We start from the raw sequence: 20,851 nt of genomic DNA on the forward strand, positions 1-20,851 counted from the left end.
TTTCTTTGATTAGGGATTGTGCCTTCAGTTTTCAGAAGTCCTATGAAGTATTTCTTTGTGATTACATAAATTTGAAGTTCACTCAATTTCTTCCACTTGCAGGCTTCTAGTTTTCTGTTCAGCTGAGACAATGAAAAGATCATCAGATGTTTTCGCCACCCTTTCTGCTTCCGGTTAGGAGGCTCCTGTGGTTAGGCTGAGCTAATGTCAGACGCCTCCAGCACTCTGCTCATTGGCTACAGTTTGCCGTGTTGATGGGAAGGATTTCTACATGCCTGTCATCTAGTCCACCAGTTTTCTATGCTGAGTCTATTCACTGAGCTTTTACATTTTAGTTATTCTTCTGCTCTAAAATGTGTGAGATCCAGGTGGCTGAGGATGACCAGAGTCTCAGCACTCCAGAGGCAGACGTGGGACAATAGTGAATTCACAGCCAGTCTGGGCTACAGAGTGAGAATGCCTCAAAACAGAACAAAACAAAACAAAAACCAAAAAGCAATGCTTAATTAAAATTGTCCACGTGGGTCCTTCTTTCATGGTTCCTGGAATAACAGTGGTTTCCAACTGAACCCTGGGTACTCGGGTTTTGTCACCTTGTGAGTTTTAATGAAATCTTCATTTCTGTGAGCCTCCTCTGATACAGGCATCTGTATAGGATATATGCACATTGACTGCAGGTGCCCAAGTTGGACAGAGGTGTCAAAGCCACCTGCAGCTGCATTACAGGATTCTGTGTCTAGTGCGAGACACATCTCACATCCACAATCCTTCACCAGTCTTTTTTTTTTTTTAAGATTTATCTATTTATTTATTTATTTTATGTATGTGAGTACACCAATGATGTCTTTGAACATACCAGAAGAGGGCATTGGATCCCATTATAGATGATTGTGAGCCACCATGTGGTTGCTGGGATTTGAACTCAGGACCTCTGGAAGAGCAGTCAGTGCTCTTAACCACTGAGCCATCTCTCCAGCCCCACTTCATCAGTTTTTTGACTGTTTTTGTGTCGTTCCACTCTGAGAGCTCTGCATAGATTCTATGAAGTCCTCTGACAGACAAGGCTTCTTCTCCATTCAACTTCTACCAATACTTGACTGGAGCTTAACAGCTGCTGTCTGGAGGATGGGTGAGTAGTCCCCTGGCCTCCAGCTGTTATCTAGACTATGCTAACAAAATGTTTTCCTTTACTAAGTGGTAAAATGTATTTCCTTTCCACTTACTAATATTCATTACCTCTAATCATCTCTGAAGGATTTCTCAGGAATGCGTCAAATGTGAAGTTAAAGCTATGGGTGTGATTTTAAAACCAAACAGGACATGGTGGTGCATGCCCATTCCTGTTACTACTAAAAAAGCCCAAAGAGAAGAATCATGAATTTGAAGCTAGTCTGGGCTACACAGTGAGTTCCAAGCTAGCCCTAGCTACATAATGAAACTGTCTCAAACCAAAACTACATTGAATAAATAAAATCCAAACATCTACCAAGTGTCTTATCTACCTTATAGTTCAGAGGAACTTGGTATATTACAAATTCATTTTTAAGAGTTTTATAAGCTGGGCGTGGTGGCGCACGCCTTTAATCCCAGCACTTGGGAAACAGAGGCGGATGGATTTCTGAGTTCGAGGCCCGCCTGGACTACAGAGTGCGTTCCAGGATAGCTGAGGGCTACACAGAGAAACCCTGTCTCAAAAAACCAAAAAAAAAAAAAAAAGAGTTTTATAATACAATTAAAGAAGAAAAGGGGGCTGGAGAGATGGCTCAGTGGTTAAGGAGCATGGGTTGCTCTTCCAGACGTTCTGAGTTCAATTCCCAGCAACATTTATAATGGGATCTGATGCTCTCAGCTGGCATGCAGGCATACATACAGACAGAGCACTAATACATAAAATTCATAAATTTTTAAAAAAGGAAAGCCAGGTGGTGGTGCACATCTTTAATTGCTGTGCTGGGAGGCAGAGGCAGGCAGATCTCTTATGACTCTATGTATGGTTTACAGAGTGAGTTGTAGGACAGCCAAGGCTATACAGAGAAACCCTGTCTCAAAAAAAAAAAAAAAAGAAAAAGAAAAAGATAGAAAGAAACAAACAAATAAAAAACCCAATATAAAGAAGGAGGGGGAAGAGAAAGAGGAGGAAGGAGAGGAGGAAGAGGAAGAGAAATATAAAGTACAATTGACAAGGACCTTGGGTATCGAGTAAAGCATCACTGTGAATGGACAGAAAGCAAACCTTGGTCGCTCCCACGTCCTCCTGAACTTGTGGTCGGTCTTTCACGTGGATATGAAAGGGGTCCAGGTCGATCTACCTCCTGCTGCTGATGCTGTTGCCTGAAACATTCAAACGTGAATATCTGTTAAAACAACGCATAGGAAATCTGCCAGGAGAGCAGGTAATCACGTAGGAAATAAGCTGTTCCATGAATCAAAATGGTCACTGGCCTGAACACCTCGGAAGGTGAGAAATTAGTTTAATAATTACAAGTATAAAAATGGCAAAGTTCTGATTCTAAAATCCTGCATGTTTGAATTATCAGGGAAGAGGCAGGTATTTGCACTTTCTGTACAAGGTTCGCTAGTAGTGATTCTTACACAAATGAATGTTGCTTTATATGTCTTTATCACTGTTAGAAGCCACTGGAAAACACCTTTGATAAGACAAACTATCTTACTTTAATGTGCTTTCCCTGGCTGGCTCCCTCACTGCCATTCAAGTCTGAATTTACTAAGTTTCTCCCTGGAGTCCCTCTCCTGACTATCCTGTCTCAAGCAGCCTCCTGGCTTTCTCACTATTTCATTTTAATTCTCGGCACAAACATACTGTCTTTATGCTCTGTCTGGTCTGTATGTAAGCATTCAGAGCTCAACCTGATGCTGCTTACCTGTGTCCCAGTACCTGAAACTGTGCCTTGTCACACAGCAGCTTCATCACAGACTTGAAGAATTAAAGACATAGAAATGACTATATTCAGTACCACTGTATGTTGAAGTATGTGACCTGTGATTTGATGTTACAGGGGATTACAGTGAAGAGATTGCCATGAATCTCAGAAGACACTTTAAATTTTGAAGCAGTCTTAAGACCGAGAGACTATGGTGACCTTTGAAGCTGGACTGAATGTATTTTGTACTATGACATGGCTACAAGCTTGTGGGGACCAAGGACTAGAATGTAGTAGTTTGAATATGAATGGCCCCACAGAGTCATATAGGTGTGACCTTACTGGAGGAAGTATGTCACTGGGGGTGGATTCTAAAGTTTCAAATGCCTATGCCAGGCCCAGTCTCTCTCTGTCTATGGATTCTGATGTAGGACTCTGAGCTACTTCTCCAGCCCCATGTCTACCTGTATCCCGCCATGCTCCCTGCTGTGACAGTGGACTAAATCTCCAGCCCCAATTAAATACTCCCCGTTTAGAGTTGCCGAGATCATTATGCCTCTTTACAGCAAGAGCACTGGCTAAGACACTGTCTCAAAGCAAAAGTATTGAAGCTCATTGTGACACTCGCCTCCAGTCACCCAACTGGCCAAGGGAAAAGGTAATTTGAGCCCGGGAATGGAATACCAGCCTTGGTAACATATCAGTCCCTATCTCAAAAGCAACAACAACAACAACAACAAACAAAACAAAACAAAACAATGCAGGAACGTATCCTTGTGTTCAGAAAATGTATGCTGAAATACCAAGCTATAATAAGAACACTTCCAGATGCCTCTGGGTAAAGAGTATTGTGAGGAGCAAGCAGCTCTGCACATTAGTTCTGCTTTAAACACACAAGAGAGCTAAAAACCAAGCAAACCCATAAATGACATAAAAATCATAGATTTAAAAGTTGTGTGATTTTAAAAGGACCAAAACTTTAAAACTAAGTTATAGTTAGCATACTTTTTTCCTATTGTTCTTCTCAATTTTCAAATGGTCTCTAGTCCAGGTTGGTAGCCCAGGAGCTGCTGGCCTCCCCTCCCAAGGGCACCCTGCCTGTCCTCCTCAGGCTTGAGTTTTTAAAGTGAGCAATAAAGTTAACCCAGATTGTAGGCACTCCATCTTCTCCCTGTTGGCTTTTGAGGCAAAATACTGACTTCCTGGTGCTACAAACCTCATACAAGGGTGATGTGAAGGAAGCCCTGAGCTCTGCGGATTCTATGTGTGAATGCAACTTCAGAGAGATACCCTTTAATTTACCTTTAATTTTTCACTTAATATTGTACATATTCATGGGGTTATTATAACCTTACATTATGCAAAATGAGAACAGAAATCAGCTGCCAACCCTGACCCAACCACTGTAAAGCCCTGAAGATGCTGCTAGGGAAGGAGTCCCTCAGAACCTCCCACCATGTCTTCCTTCAGGCTTACAGCAGTACAGAGCTAAAACCTGGTCTCTGGCTGCAGACCAAGTACCCACATGAGCTACCAAGGGCATAAATGAGTCAGTGAGACACACTGTTTTCCTGGTAAGCAAAGTCATGGAGATGCAGCCTTGAATCCTGCTTCACAGCTGTTTCAGTGGAACCAGAAAGTCTTGACAACTATATCATAGCTATACATAGTTTCTGGGGTTTTGTTCGTTTGTTTGTTTTTAAGATTTAGTTAGGGACTGGAAAGCTGGTTCAGCAGTTGAGGGCACAGGCTGTTCTTCAAAGGACCTGGGCTCAATTCCCAGCACCTATATGGCAGCTCAAAACCATCTATAATCCTGGTCCCAGGGGGATCTAATATCCTCTCTGGCTCCTCAGGCACTACATGCATGTGAGACTGATACATACATGCAAGAAAAACACCCATACATATAAAAAAAATTGAAGAAAATGTTTTACTAATTTAATGTTATATAAAAGACTTAATGTTTTAGGCTCTGTGTGTGTGTGTGCTCACGTGCTTGCAAACATGCAGGAGTGTGCATACGCACATACCCTCAGGGGTGATAATGGAGTGTAGAATCCTCTGAATCTTGGGTGATTATGAGCCACAGGGGGTCGTTCTGGGAACTGAACACGGGCCCTCTCCACTGATCCCCACCATCCTAATCAGGCAATGGTTGCAGCCATTTTCACAAATTGGTCTAGATTTCAAAAGCCTGGCTCAGAACAATCCCTAAGATTGTTAAGCCCCTAATTTCACTATTAGTTAGTGTTTCGCTTAAACACCCTACCTCTTTGTGTTTCTTAAACTGAACTGTCTGATAAACTAAGTCACACCATGAAAGCTACAGTGCAAGTATAAGCCAATGAAAGCACCACAACACTCCTTGGCTACGAATGCTTGTTGTCTGCTCTGCTGGGAAACACTGTTTCTTGTAGCAGACAGACCACGGCATTCAAAGCTAGACCTAGAGAGGACATAAGTGATGCTGACACTCATCTGTAGAGCATGCAGCAGCTGACAGTCTTCAGTCCCATCACTGACTCCTGTGCTCCCAACAGCAGGTGTTAACAATGCCGGAGTGGACTTTATTTACACATCACTGCTAAAAAACAATGTCACGGCAAGGAAACATTACTCATAACCCTTACTCATAAGCTATGAATTTGTAGTAGGCTAATTTTTAGTAACATTTTTACATAAGAAAAGAAATCCTATAATGTGTCATATTTCATATTTCCATTAAGTATGAGGCCTTCAGAGGCAGTGGGGAGACGAGGGAAGACTGCCGACCTATGAGTAATAGGCTGACAGCAGGGCCAGCTTGGAGGGAAAGAAGGAAGTCAGAGTCTTAGAGCCAAAGACAGAGCCTAGAGAAACAGGGAGCTATTCCAGCTAAGAAATGGAGGGTTTGAGAAAAAGGCAAGCGCAGGAAGTACTTTAACCAATGAGCCATCCTCCAGCACCCCTCCCCCCCAACACACACACCTTCTTCTTAAAATCTGTAGTACACTAGCACGTTATTTTTTTAAAAATTATTTATTTGTTTTATGTCTCAGAGTACAGTGTAGCTCTCTTCAGACACACCAGGAGAGGGCATCAGATCCCATTACAGATGGTTGTGAGCCACCATGTGGTTGCTGGGAATTGAACTCGGGACCTCTGGAAGAGCAGTCAGTGCTCTTAACCAGTGAGCCATCTCTCCAGCCCACACTAGCACTTTTAAATGCTAGTTAATGTTAAAAATAAATACTACAAAGTTAACCCTTAATTCATCTTGGCTATCTGTGACTAGGTAGAACATTCTAGCTGTCTAAGCTCTCAGCAGAAGATAAAAGACTAAAGCTAGAAGCAATCATTAATACACAATCCACCACTAGAAAAGAGGCATGCTCATACCCAAAGTGGGTTTTTTTTTTCCAAAGGGTGCAAGCTGGGCCCAAATCTGTCAGCTCAAAAGCGCTGGTTATGGCTTTTACACTGTGACTGTTATAGATCACTGCCCATCATGGGATGGCACTGAGTTACCTTTACTGCTGCTAAAAGTGTAAGTCAGTGGAAGCTCCAAATTCTTATTTCAAAAAAGGTAACAAAATGTTTAAATACAAGAAAGCTCAGCAAGTGAAGACCCTTGCTGGCGGCCGAGCCTGATGACCTGGGCCACTGACAGGACCCACATGGAGGGAGGAGAGGAACCAATACCTGCGAGCGTTGTCTCTGGACCTCCTATGTACCATAGATAGTGTATTGCACACACACACACACACACACACACGTTCATGCACACGCACATGAACACACACACTGAGAGAGAGACTATGAATTGTGTAGGACAGAAGGGCACATACAGTCACTAACAACACTTACTGAAGGAAGGGATAGTAGGAACAAACTTTTTTGGTTTTGTTTTTTTGGTGTTGTTGTTTTTCAAGACAGGGTTTCTCTGTGTAGCCCTGGCTGTCCTGGAACTCACTCAGTAAACCAGGCTGGCCTCGAACTCAGAAATCTGCCTGCCTCTGCCTCTGCCTCCCAAGTGCTGGGATTAAAGGCGTGTGCCGCCACTGCCTGGCAGGAACAAACATTTTAAGAAACTTGAACTTTCTAGAATACTCATTTTGCCTACTTAAGTAGTTTTACGTTCTTTTAAAAACTAGATATTTTATAGGTGGAACAACATTATGAACTAACCAGTACCCCCTGGAGCTCTTGACTCTAGCTGCATATGTATCAAAAGATGGCCTAGTCGGCCATCACTGGAAAGAGAGGCCCATTGGACTTGCAAACTTTATATGCCCCAGTACAGGGGAACGCCAGGGCCAAGAAGTGGGAGTGGGTGGGTAGGGGAGTGGGGGGGAGTATATGGGGGACTTTTGGGATAGCACTGGAAATGTAATTGAGGAAAATACCTAATTTAAAAAAAACTAGATATTTATGTTATTGTTGTTGTTATTATTATCATTACTATATTGTGACAACAGCACTAATTAGGAGAAATAAAGAGAGAAACAGTCAAGTCAGATGTGGTGTGCACACCCACACTCCAGCACTCGGAGTGAGAGTCAGGATAATCAGGAGTTGAGGACTTGCACAGCAGTGAGCTAGATTGCTGAAAAAACAACACAAAAACAAAGCCAGAAGCAACCCTACAGATCACAAGCAAACACATGTTCCACAATATTTTGGAGACACACACAAAAAGTAATGACACACTGACTGTGACTTGGAGCAAGACGGATGCTGTGGGAGAACAGAAAGAACGGGAGTCAGAGGCGTAAAACCTGTGCTGTGTGCTGGTCTTAACCAACAACGAGTAACAAGCATGAGTGCGTTATACATAAATCTAAGGTTTATCATAATTTAAAAAGTAATAATTTCAAAAATTCAAAGGTCATAAAAAAACACTAAAAGACTTTTCTAAAATGTAAATATAATTAAATCAGTGAATGAATAAAGTCTAGAAATATCTCACATTAAGAGGATGTCAGCTGATCAGAACTTTCCTTCATATACTTATGAGTTGTGACTTAAAAAAACAGCAAACAGAAAAAGGTAACCATTATCTTCAGACACTAGCAGATGCAAGACAGTCCAAACTTTACTAATCAGCTCAAGCTCAGGTGCTGCTGTGCTGCGCTTGGGGACTGGGGGTGCTCATTCATACTGGGTGAGCACTCCCCTTTGAGCTGCATCCCCATCTTTTTAGAGATTTTGAAATGTGAAAATAAATGCATCGCTGAATTGAGAGATGTGGTATATAACCAGGCAGAGTCCATCCCTGGCCTTACCTTTCTGACATGAGGTCAGAGGGTTCAATTATCTACTATTAATTATTTAACTTTTAAGGTGGAGTATGCTTTAAAATAAAAAGCTAGGTACAATAACATATACCTGTCCTAGTACAAGGGAAACTGAGGCAGGAGGACAGCCACCAGTAGTGAGGCCAGCTAGGACTACAGGAAGGCAGCCATCAGTGAGGCCACCAACAGTACACAACAAAGCCCTGCCCAAAACAAAAAATAAAAGAAAGACTTGTGAATGATGATTACTGTAAAGGAAGACACTATAAAAGTAGAAGTGTTTCTCTTCCTAGGACGTATAGACAGAGTACAACGTATAGCTTCGGAAGCTTATGGCTCAGATTTATGCTTCTATGCCGCTGATGCTGGTAGACTTGGACCTCCTAAAGCGACAAGAGCAAGACTAGGGAGCATGTGCCACCTGCACTGGGAAGAGGGTCCACCTTCCTCAGATGCTGTTTTCCCTATCTACTGATGAGAAGGTAAGCAGGACTCATAGGTGACCAATGCTACATACAAAGGATCAATAGGCACTGACATAGTTCTTCTTGTCCTAAGTCTATTTTCCTTTTGATAAGCAAAATTTCACAAGGTTTCCTTTATCCTAGTCTATATAAATTTATCCAAGATCTGGCAATCGTTTTTCTCTAAATGATTAAGTATTTCACACCTTATTCTCTGTAAAAATTTTAGAAAATATATTCTTACGTTCATAGGTTCAGGCGGTAAGCAGTAATTTATAAACAGACAAAATAAGCAGGTATTAAATATGCAACTTTAATCTGTACCAACTACTTTACTTTTCAAAGTAGGCTTCTCTTCTCCTCCGAAGCTCTTCTGAAGAAAGATCTGTACTTGATGTCTGTGGACTATCTTCACACATACTTCTGGAACTACCTAAAAACAAAAACAAAAAATTATTTTATATACCTGTAAAAGCAGTAGTATGTTTGTTCTTATAGGAGCAAGCTTCTAGAAAGTTTTCTTCCTAAAAACATTCCACTACTGTTCTGTAACTTTAAAAAGCCTATGGAAGTCTTAGAAATCTAATTAAGGACTTACAATTCAATGTGTTACTGCAACCAAGGCTTATACGATCTGTGATGCATCAGATGTGAGGACACAAGCTCTCTGTTCACCTCGTATAAGAAGTATCAAGACCACACTTCTGTGCTCTTTAACTTGCATCTCCACCTTCAAAGGCAAGGCATTCCTCTCAACCTTTGAAGGACGACCATAACATCTGTTTTTAACAACTTGAATGTTTCTAAGCTCTCAACAGTAATTGTACCAAGCACAGATTCTATGTAAACTGTGAAAATGGTAAGATGGCTTTCTGTATATTACTTCAATAACCCAGCAAGCCCCTCCTAATGTAAGATGGGACTTCACACTACAAGGAGTATGCAGAGGTGAGCCTGGGGGTGAGGAGTCTAGGATAACGATAATGGCCATCTTAACAAAACCTCAGTACACTAAGACCTTTGAGGAATTTAGATGATGAGCAACCTCATTAGAAGTAGAAACAGCTTCATATGAATTAGATTAAAACAAAATCACAAAAATAAAGTGCTTTGTGCTCTCAGGAAGCGGCTTTGAGTGTCTCCCACTTTTCTCTGCCTACACTAACGGGTTTTGCCTTCCCTTTTCGCCACTGATGATGAACGCTTACATCAACAAAAAAGATGCATCCTGTGACGTGGCTGAAGTCTTAATCTGTATAATCTATATAAGTCTTTATAGCCAGTAAGTGCTGTGTGAATTTGTTAAAATAGCTGGCTTGGGTAAGGGGCATCTGGTCACTAGAAGGGTAATTCAATTAGTGTTGTATTGGCTCAGTATCATACTCAACAACATAACCACAGCCAAAATGATAGATGTGTTAAACACAATACAGTCCTAGTATAATACAAGTTATAAAAAATGATTTAAGATCAAGAAAATCTTAAAGAAATAAATGCTCAGAGTTTGCAGCTATTGCTTTTGCAGTAACTGTCAAAGAACTTCCAAAAGCACACTAACTTTCAGAACCGTTAAGGACGTGATCCACTTCTCCAAAGAGGCCTAAAGTACACATCAACGCGTCCAAACCTTGCATACTGAGCTGAATGGCCCTGCGGAGATCGGCTTCTTCGTCCTCCATGTCGATTTCCTGGCGACTCATGGCTAGAGCCCTCTGTAAATCATCCTCATCTTCATCAAATATGCCCGACCCATCAGCTGCCTCTAAGACGCGCTCCAGATCTGCTTTGAGGGCACTAAACAACAAATGAATTCATAATAATTACAGCCTAGAAATCCTGTCTCAAAAAAAAAAAAAAAAAAAACCAAAACAATGTGCATGGATATTTTGTTTGCATGTATGTCTTGCACAATGTGTGTGTAGTGCCTGAGGAAGTCAGAAAAGGGTGCTGGATCCGATGAAACTGCAGTTACAGAAGGTTGTGAGTGAGCAGGTGGGTGCTGAGAACCAAACCCAGGTCCTCTAGAAAGTAGCCAGTCCTCTTAACCACCAAGCCATCTCTCCAGCCCAGTATTCTTCAACTTTAGATCAAGTCTGATAAACATGAAGGCACTTACAAATCAAAGATTTTAAATCAAAAACATGCTCTACTAGATAAGGTCTACTAACAACAACTGAGTGCTGATAAAAACCTAATGTATTTTAGGAATTCAAAGTGTTGATTCTATAAACGTCACTAAAACACAGCCTCCCTGGGCAGAGTGGCATATGCTTGTTGAGTATCAGCTACTTTTGAGCCAAAGACAGAAGGGTGTCAAGTTTGATAACTGGACAACTTAATGAGACCTGTCTTTCAACAGAAGGGAACAGAGAGGGGACTAAGGAACTGTTCGATTAGAGAGTATATGCATAAAATGCAGGATTAGAGCCAAAACACTACCAATAATCACTTGACACTCAATCATTTCGGTTGGGGGAGGTAAGCTCTGGAGATGAAATGCAGTAGGAAGAATATCTGCATAGCATACACAATCCCCTGAGTTCAGTTTCCATCACCATAAATAAAACATGGAGGCACAAACATATGTACTCCCAGCCAGTGGGAGCTACTTGAGATCTTATATCAAAAAGCAAACAAATACAGAGGCTCCTCAAACAGTATGTGACCATGTCAAACTGCACTATAAGCACATCAGACCTATAGGCTAGCGCTACTCAGAGAAAAGCTGCTGCTTTGCAGACATCGGTCTTAGTTTCCCACCAGAACTAAGTAGTAAAATCTAATTGGCAGAGATGTTGGTTATGTAACACTTTGGTTACATAACAGAAACCGAGCTGGAACTGCGCTAGAAGATTCCACCTTGCTGACAAGCTTTCACAGAGCTGAAAGATTCTACAAAGGCCGCTGGAGGGGAAAATCACTAAGAGTCTAAACCAGCCCATGATGCTGTAATATTCTTCTGCTGCACAAGAATGAAGTGACTATTATGGGGCAAACAACCACTTTTTCTTCTCTTTCTTTTTTCATTTATTTGAGACAGTGTCTCTCTATTATCAAGCTCTGGCTGTCCTAGAACTCAGTAAGTAGAGCTGGTTGGCTTCAAACTCACAGAGATCTAACTGCTTTTGCCTCCAAGTGCTGGGATTATAGGTGTGCCACCAGGCCTGGCCCAACCATCTTTTTACTGGATTTGAGGGCCACTCCACATTAGGTAGTCCATGCCTGGTCCATGGCTGTGTTGGTCACAGGTCCTCAGTAGGGGAAAGTACTATACTGTTTCAATAAGCAGACATGTCAATCACCTTCTGAATACATTTAGACCTACAGGTTAGTGTTTGGGCTGAAAAGCTGCCCTCTCCCCTAGCAAACAGCAGAACTATTCAAAGTGTTTTAGAATAAGTGACTACTAAATGCCCAGACTTAAATGGGACATCTATATCACCCCTCTAAGGCTCAAGGAACTTCACAGAAGAGCGGGGAGAAAGGATCTAAGAGCAGATTAGGAAGAAATGCTGCCATGTTATTTTCTGACTATAATATGTCTGTTGCTCTCATAAATTCACAGCAGCTATAGTTACCAGCACAAAACCTGCACAAGATCAATCCATCAACATTCCAGCATGGATAGGGAGTACTAAGAGGTCCCTATCCCTAGCTGAAGAGCTATGGCTGCTAAGGGAGGGGGAGTAACTTTTCTTCAATGGTACAACCACTGGTAGGCTGTCTGTGTAAGCAAACCTCAGTGAGTCAGGAAGAAGAAAAGGAGGAGGAAGAGGAAGAAGAGAAGGAGGAAGAAAAAGAGGGGGAGGAGAAAGAGGAGAAGAAAAAAGAGGAGGAGGAAGAAGGAGAGGAGGAGGAGGGGAGGAAGGGGAGGAAGAGGAGGAGAAGAAATCACAATGAGCATAGGAAGGGGAGCTGCTGGGAGGGATTCAGAGGGAACAGCAGGGGATAAAAGAGGATAGTGAGGGATGACAGAATAAAAACATTTATACACATGTATAAAATTGTCAAATAAATATTTAAAATTACAGACGCGCAAGCTCCCAGTCCCCCATCCAAGTGTGTTCATATAAATAAAATGATCAAAAAAATTTAATAAACAAATAAATAAAAATAGGAGATTGAGGGCCGGGTGTGGTGGCACACGCCTTTAATCCCAGCACTTGGGAGGCAGAGGCAGGCGGATTTCTGAGTTCAAGGCCAGCCTGGACTACAAAGTGAGTTCCAGGACAGCCAGGACTATACAGAGAAACCCTGTCTCAAAAAAACAAAACAAAACAAAAAACAAAACAAAACAAAACAAAACAAAACAAAACAGAACAGAACAAAACAAAAACCAGGAGATTGAACATAAACTGAATAGAACATTTACCTAGTATGAACAAGAGGCTGATCTCCAGCACTACACAAGAAATGCACAAAATACAAATTACCCAAATCACCAATGGTAAAATGATCACACATTAAATGGCAGGGAGATGGCTCAGGGTTCATATACTTCCTCTTCTCCAAAGGGCCAAGTTCGGTTCCCAGCCCCCACATCACGCAGCTCACAATCATGTGCATGCACTCACACAGACACAAGGAATGGAAGCATGGACCTTTAACTCTTCTAAGGGTGTCCTCTATCATACACGCCACACTCACACGTAGTTTTACCTCTGTTCTTTCAGATGTGCTAGTTCCTCGCCAATAAGTTTTGGTCGATGCATCTGTTGGACCTTGATCATCTGCAAAAGTTGGTCAGCTTCACAATCTGGCAGATCACCCTTAACAACAAATATAGAATAACCTAAAAAGAGGCAAAAACAAACTAAAACAACTAGTAAAGAATTCAAACTTGTTTGAAATGATAGCTGACAGAAAGAGCACAGTAGGAAAAACAGAAGACCTGATTTAGTGCCGACTCTCGCTTGGATTAGGAAGGTAATCTATGGTAAATCACACAGGATCACTCTTCTCATCTCAAAGCCTCAGGGGCTACAAGAAACAAAGGCAGTCTACAAGGTCCCTAGGAGGGCAGAGCCTGAACACAGTCTAAAGAGGAGGATCCGGAATTGACTGCCTGCGTTTTAGCCTAGCTCTGCCACCTGCCGGTGCCACAGGGTTTGTCAACCATCTCACCCATCTCTCCTGGTGTCCTTTGTTGAAGGAGGGTAAAGGAACCTTCCGCACAGGGCTGGTGTGAAGACATATTTGGTTAGTATGTCCAGTGACTGCTAAAACGGATAAAATAAATCACTGGAAAACACGCTGCAAATGGCACCCTGCTCGCTGCCCCATACATAGATGCCTTCTAACTAAAAACAGGAGCTGGGAAGCCAGTACCCTAATCTAGTTAGTGTGCCTTGTGGTTTAGAAAGAAAAAAAAAACCACTGGTACAAAGCAACTTTTAATAAATACATACCTAATAAGCTAAGCTTTCTCAACCACAACTAAGTTTAATTTTTAAAAACATTTTCTACTATTGAGTTTTCTTGTACTTCAATGAAACAAAGAATGAGAAGGCTGCTCACTAAAAAGAATATGTTTAACTTTTTTTTTTTTTTTTTTAGGTTTTTCAAGACAGGGTTTCTCAGTGTAGCCCTGGCTGTCCTGGTCACTTTTGTAGACCAGGCTGGCCTCGAACTCAGAAATCCTCCCGCCTCTGCCTCCCGAGTGCTGGGATTAAAGGCGAGCACCACCACACCGGGCTATGTTTAACATTTTTTAAGAACAAGCTTAATCAGAGTTCAGATATCTTAATGTGTTTTCTGCTAACAAAACTGTTTCTAAATCCTAGAATCAGCATGCCAGCTCACTATAGTACCTAGTGAACATGTCCTGAGAAGATATTCTGCCTTATACAATCAGCATAGTAATTCTGGATTTTATTTAGAACTTTGGAATTTATTTTGAGTGTTCAAGGAAACCACTAACAGGTAATGTAAGGGTATGGCATAATATACATTTTGTGTTTATAAACGTACTCTGTGGGGCTGGTGAGACGGCTCAGTGGGTGAGCCACGCTGAGGGATGGTGCACAGGTTAACAGCACTCGCTGCTCTTGCAGAGGATTCACATGTGGTTCCTAGCACTTGCCTGGCAGCCCACAGCCATCTGTAACTCCAGTTCTAAGGGATCTGATGATGCCCTATTCTGGCCTCCATGGGCACCAGGCATACACATAAATAAAACACTCATATGCGTTAAATATTAAAATAAACATTTTAAATGTCTTTTGTGGACCTGTTTGATTTAAAATCTTCCTGAACTGCCACACAAAGGTGTTCCAAAGGAAATGTCTAGGCTAAAGAAAACATTCTGAGAATTATGGGAGTACAGATCATAGGCTGTGATTAAAGCAATGCAATGGCACCTCAGGAAGAAGCTGAGCTGAGCCCAGGTCACCCCAAAGTTACACACTGGAAAGGAAGGATGGCCCTCAAAAGGAACCTGGAAACAGCAACTGGTGAGGCAGGCAGACGCCCACATATAAGGCCACTGCGCTAGCTTGGTTGGTGATCAAGGCAGGAAGGGCCCCTTGTGGGTGGGAACATCCCTGGGCTGGTAGTCTTGGTTCTATAAGAGAGCAAGCTAAGCAAGCCAGGGGAAGCAAGCCAATAAGGAACATCCCTCCATGGCCTCTGTCTGCATCGGCTCCTGCTTCCTGACCAGCTTGAGTTCCAGTCCTGACTTCCTTTGGTGATGAACAGCAGTATGGAAGTGTAAGCTGAATAAACCCTTTCCTCCCCAACTTGCTTCATGGTCATGACATTTGTGCAGAAATAGAAAACCTGACTAAGACAATTCCCAAACCAGCTTGAGCCTGGTTAAGTACCTACATCTCAGGTCCAGGCACTAGAGCATCCAGCAGTCAGAAAATATACACAAGGAAAAACCCAAGATGCAGTAAACAGGCCAACAACCCAATATCCCCCTGACCAAACACTGGCAAATACATCAAAGGCAAAAAATAGAGACAAGGAAACTTATAAGAAGATTTAGGGAAAAAAACAAACAACTAACCCAATACAATTATTGAACCTGATTTCAACTCAGATTAAAGTGTGAAAGAAATCATCAGAGGTGAGGGATACGGAACTTAAATGCTGTGTATCTGTGAAATCACAGCTCTGTGGTTAGCCAGCTGGGGATACAAAGCAGAGTGGAGCTCTGCATCACATACACACAGCTGGGATTTTCAATCCCCATCACCACAAAGTGCAACACTTTTACGTATATAGTGCCATTGTATAGTTTTTAATAAATAAACAAACAAACAGAATTTACTTTTAGACACTTAAGTGGACAAGGTATAAAGGAACAGGCCAGGAGGGGAAGGGCACAGGGAGGCACATCACTTCCTCGCCTTTTATATTTGTTTTTAGTTTGGGATGTTTGTTCATTTGTTTGTTTTTTAAATAAGTTTATTGTGTTCTGTTTAGACTAGGAGACCTAAGAATTGAATTCTGGCACTGGTGATGTAGAAGTCACCCGGATAGTGAGAAGAGAGACTTTTGAAGATGACTGGTTTACAGCACAACCCAAGTGGAATGAGTTCAATAGACAATGCACTATAGATAATTCTACTGGAAAAAATTTAAATGGGCAAGCAGCTAAAGTTTCATAAGTTACCAAAAGTGCTTTATTTTTAATCAATGGAGGGAAAGAGATTTTTACCCATGCATAGACTTTTTTTAAGGGAGTGGGAGAATGTTCAACCCAGGAGAGCATTAAACAAAAACTGAATGTTGACTGAACAGGAGCCACAAGGATACAGTACATGTCGAAGGGCTGACCTTACATGGAGGGCCATGCTCATCTATTTTAATAGGCTCAAACCACAAGCTACAGAAACAAAGAGAGAGATCTGCTACCAGAAAGGGAATCATGTCTATGTTCTCAGAAGAATACAAGAGAAAGCCAGAAAGAACAGCAATGTGTAACAAATGGAGAGCTAAGTTGTGAAATAACTATCAAGAAGTCATTTGAAAGCTGTAAGCACAAAATTATAACCAACATATTTCACCTAAGTTTGAAGCCATGTTCAGCTGCTATGATACAGGAAATGTCTAGGGTCAAGAGCTACTTTTCCTGTGGTCAAGATTCTTGTGATTTAGGAATGATGGGGGAGAAAGAGGAATGAAGCCAGGGAATGCAACTGAAGACAGTATCAGAGGCTGGAGAGATGGCTCAGAGCTAAGAGCACTGGCTACTCTCGCAGAGGTCCCAGGTTCTAGTCCAAGCACCTACAGTGGTGACACAATTGTCTGTGAATCCATTTCCAGGAGTCCCAAAACCCTCTTCTGGCCTTTTTGAGAACTGCATGCTTGTAGTGTACACAGAATAATGCAGGCAAACATCACATAAAATAAATTCTTAAAAATCTTTTAAAAAGAAAACAGTCACCAAGCATGGTGGTATGTGGCTTTAAACCCAGCACTTGGGAGGTAGAAGCAGGCAGGTCTCTGAGTTCGAGGCAGCTTGGTCTACAAAGTGAGTTCCAGGACAGCTAGGGCTCTTTTACATAGAGAAACCTTATCTCAAAACAAACAAACAAACAAACAAACAAAACAAAACACCTTGAAGAATCATATAAGAGGAGTTCTGGATCTCATGGTAACTTCAGAGCCTGGTCAAAACAGCAAACTGTCATGAAGGTAGAAGGTGATGGTCAAAGACTGCAATGCTTATGACTAGAATCTGAAGGGAGTTACACTCATTGGCAATGCTAAGACAAGAGTGAACAAAATAATCTTTGAAAGAGGAATAGTTACTGGTGTGGAAATGACTACGAATTTAAGGAAAAGAGACAGATAACCAGACATCCAAACTCTCCAATAAAAATGGCAGCTCACAGATGCCTGCACAAACAGGGCATGGCGAATCCAGGAGGTTACTCAAAGGCACCAGTCTACCAAGTGAACAGTGACTGAAAATGAGCCAACAGGAATGGGAGGAGCATGCCCCTCCTCCTGTGAGCCCTGTGAGGGGAAGGATGGAAAAGCAAAAGAGCACTTAAGAATGGAAAGGAAGCCCCAGGCTCAGGGGATGTCCCAGTGTAGGGAACACTCACACAGAACTGCGTCACCCAAACCACAGCCAGAGATCAGTACCATTACACTCACAAATCAGAGATCAGTGCTTTTATAGTCACAAATCATGACTCAGCTATATTTAAGCTACTTTTAAAGTTTAAAAGTAAACTTTTGATCTTATTTACCTTCTTGCTGTAATTGAGCCAAGAATAGTGCGAGGTATGTATCTGATATTAATTCTGGACCCGTCAACAGAGAATTCAAGTTAAACCACTAGGAAAAAAAATCAGTATTTAAGTTAATGAATATTATATGTAAAAATAATTTCCTATGTTAAGCATATAACCCACCAAAATTTAATAAGACTATATAAATAATAGAAATATATCAAACTGAGAATTTTTAAAGTACTGAATACTGTGACTTTAAAAAAAAAGGCTGAAGCCGGGTGTGGTGGCGCATGCCTTTAATCCCAGCACTCGGGAGGCAGAGGCAGGCGGATTTCTGAGTTCGAGGACAGCCTGGTCTACAGAATGAGTTCCAGGATAGCCAGAGCTATGCAGAGAAACCCTGTCTTGAAAAACCAAAAAAAAAAAAAAAGGCTGAACATTTGTCACTATTAAATGCTTTACTAAAAACAAGAACCTGAACTTCTGAAAGGAGAGCAACTGACAGTATCTTAAGATGTCTTTCTGGGCTGGTGAGATGGCTCAGTGGGTAAGAGCATATGACTGCTCTTCCGAAGGTCTGGAGTTCAAATCCCAGCAACCACATGGTGGCTCACAACCATCCGTAACGAGATCTGACTCCCTCTTCTGGAGTGTCTGAAGACAGCTACAGTGTACTTACATATAATAAATAAATAAATAAATCTAAAAAAAAAAAAAAAAGATGCCCTTCTGATAGCTGTCACTAAGAGGTTTTACACTATCAGGCCAACACCCAGACTCCTGTCATATAGACAGACAAAAAAATGACAGCAACACACTTTTTACTTTGGCCAAAAGACTACAATTTCTAAAAGACACTCTAGGGAGAGAATTTATGACGAGCATTCATTCTGACAAGACCTCAAAGCTATTGCTACGTGTGATTAACAGCATTAGGTAAGTCACAACCTCAGAGGTGCCCTAACTTAAAACAGAAAAATAAAAAGGTGCCAAAGTCATGCTCAACTCCATGCACAACTAAGGGCCCTTCCTGGATTCTGATCCCAGCCACAGTACCTTTTCCAATCATTGCTTTCTGTACACAGGGACCAGGGGCTAGCCTCAGAACTCACAGATCAGCCAAGCCCTCCTGAGTGCTGGGATTAAAGATGTATGCCATCACATCCAGCTAAAACTCTGTTCTTAAACAAGAATATGAATCAGAACCAAGGATCAATATACATATTCTTGCTATCTTTGTACCTGTCAAAGACAAACCAGTTCAAAATGTAAAAAATCCAAAAAAGAGCTAAAAATTTTAAAAGTTCAAAACAATGATTTCTACTAAGTTTTTATGGGTTTTATATTTCCAGACCTTAAAACTCCAGTGATTACTTGAACAGGAAAATAATGCTGGGTGATATTTTTTTTTCTTTTTTAAAAGATTTATTTATTTTATTTATGAATACACTGTAGCTGTCTTCATACCAGAAGAGGGTATCAGACCCTATTACAGATGGTTGTAAGCCACCACATGGTTGCTGGAAATTGAACTTAGGACCTCTGGAAAAGCAGTCCACGCTCTTAGCCACTGAGCCACCTCTCCAGCCCTGGGTCATAATTTTCTAAAGGCACAAATAAACCCTCAGTGGCTACAAGGGAGACGGGCAGAAAAGTTAAATGAAGTTGACCCTGGACCTTTCATAATTAACTCCTGTCCCAGCTAAGCTACCTTACTATACACACCGCCCTTAACTGGCTCCCTATGCACCTTACAAAGAACCTAAAGATTGCTCTTTCCTTATTTTTCTGGAGCAAGAGATGGAATCTTAGGGCCTTGTGCTTATTATAAGTATATCCCTGCCAATGATCTATATCACCAAACACTCACTGAAGACTGGCTCCTTCCAGGTGACTGAATTAAAAGCTAACAGAAAGAAAGAAAGAAAGAAAGAAAGAAAGAAAGAAAGAAAGAAAGAAAGAAAGAAAGAAAGAAAAGAAAGAGAACACAGTGAATTAAATCAATATACATATATACACACAATATATAATTAATATATATTGATTTAACTCACTGTATTCTTTCTAATATATTAATTTTATGTGTGTGTGTGTGTGTGTGTGTGTATGTGCATCATGTGTGTGCCTGATGCCCAGAGGCACCACCTCCACAGAGCTGGAGTTATAGACAGTTGTAAGCCACCATGTGGGTGCTGGGAACCAAACTCAGGTCCTCTGAGAGAGCAGTAAAATCATACTCGCTGAGCCACATCTCCAGGTTCAATGTTCTGTTTCTTATTTATTGTTGGATTTTTAAACACAGGGTCTCACTCTGAAGCTTTGGCTGAGCTCACAGAGATCTCTGCTGGGATTAAAGATGTGCACCACCACACTCGACATTTTCATTTTTTTAATAATCTTTTATATTTCTTTTTTTTTTTAAGTCATTTACTTAATTTATATGAGTTTACTGTAGCTGTCCTCAGAAATACCAGAAGAGGGCATTAGATCCCATTACAGATGGTTGTGAACCACCAGGTGGTTGCTGGGAATTGAACTCAGGACCTCTGGAGAGCAGTCAGTGCTTTTAACCAAAGAGCCATCTCTCCAGCCCCTTTCTTTTTATTTTAAATAACAGTTTTACTAGGGCACATAAAGTAGCCTGCCTTCCCGCTCCCCCATCTTTCTTGAGGGTTTCATTATGTGGTCCAGGCTGGTCTCAAGGTCTTCCTAGGTCACAGGTGTGGGCCACAGCACTGGGATAAACTGCACATACATATATTACCACTTCTACAGTTTGTCGTTTCAAAGAATCTCTATCACCCACATTAACCCATCAACATGACTGAGACTGGAACACCCTAATCAGAGTCCCATCTCCAGGTCCCTCTGGGCCTCTCTCTCGTGTGCCTTCTTCAGCCCTACACAAGCACTAGTCAGTCTACTTTCTGTCATTAGGTCTTAGCTCCCATTTCTAAGATTCATCCATGTTGGGGGTATATTAGCTTTTCATTCCCTTTGACTATATAAGCTGGTTTTCAATAACCAAGCTCCAA

General features: G+C 41.5%; 1 protein-coding gene across 3 annotated transcripts in view; it reads right to left on the reverse strand.

Annotated features, from left to right (window-relative positions):
• Atxn3 (ataxin 3) overlaps positions 1-20,851 on the reverse strand; it is a 37,777-nt gene that overhangs the window by 5,351 nt on the left and 11,575 nt on the right. For all 3 annotated transcript variants that reach the window (XM_021178563.3, XM_021178564.3, XM_029484599.2), the window contains exons 6-10: positions 17,832-17,919; positions 13,285-13,417; positions 10,253-10,419; positions 8,962-9,058; positions 2,234-2,331 (exon numbers count right to left, since the gene is read on the reverse strand). In XM_021178563.3, the coding sequence (XP_021034222.1) occupies positions 2,234-2,331; positions 8,962-9,058; positions 10,253-10,419; positions 13,285-13,417; positions 17,832-17,919 (583 nt within the window). The remainder of the gene's footprint in view (positions 1-2,233; positions 2,332-8,961; positions 9,059-10,252; positions 10,420-13,284; positions 13,418-17,831; positions 17,920-20,851) is intronic.

The sequence above is a fragment of the Mus caroli genome, unplaced genomic scaffold (assembly GCF_978045245.1).
Source record: "Mus caroli unplaced genomic scaffold, Mus_caroli_1 scaffold_14, whole genome shotgun sequence".
NCBI classification, from domain to species: Eukaryota; Metazoa; Chordata; class Mammalia; order Rodentia; family Muridae; genus Mus; species Mus caroli.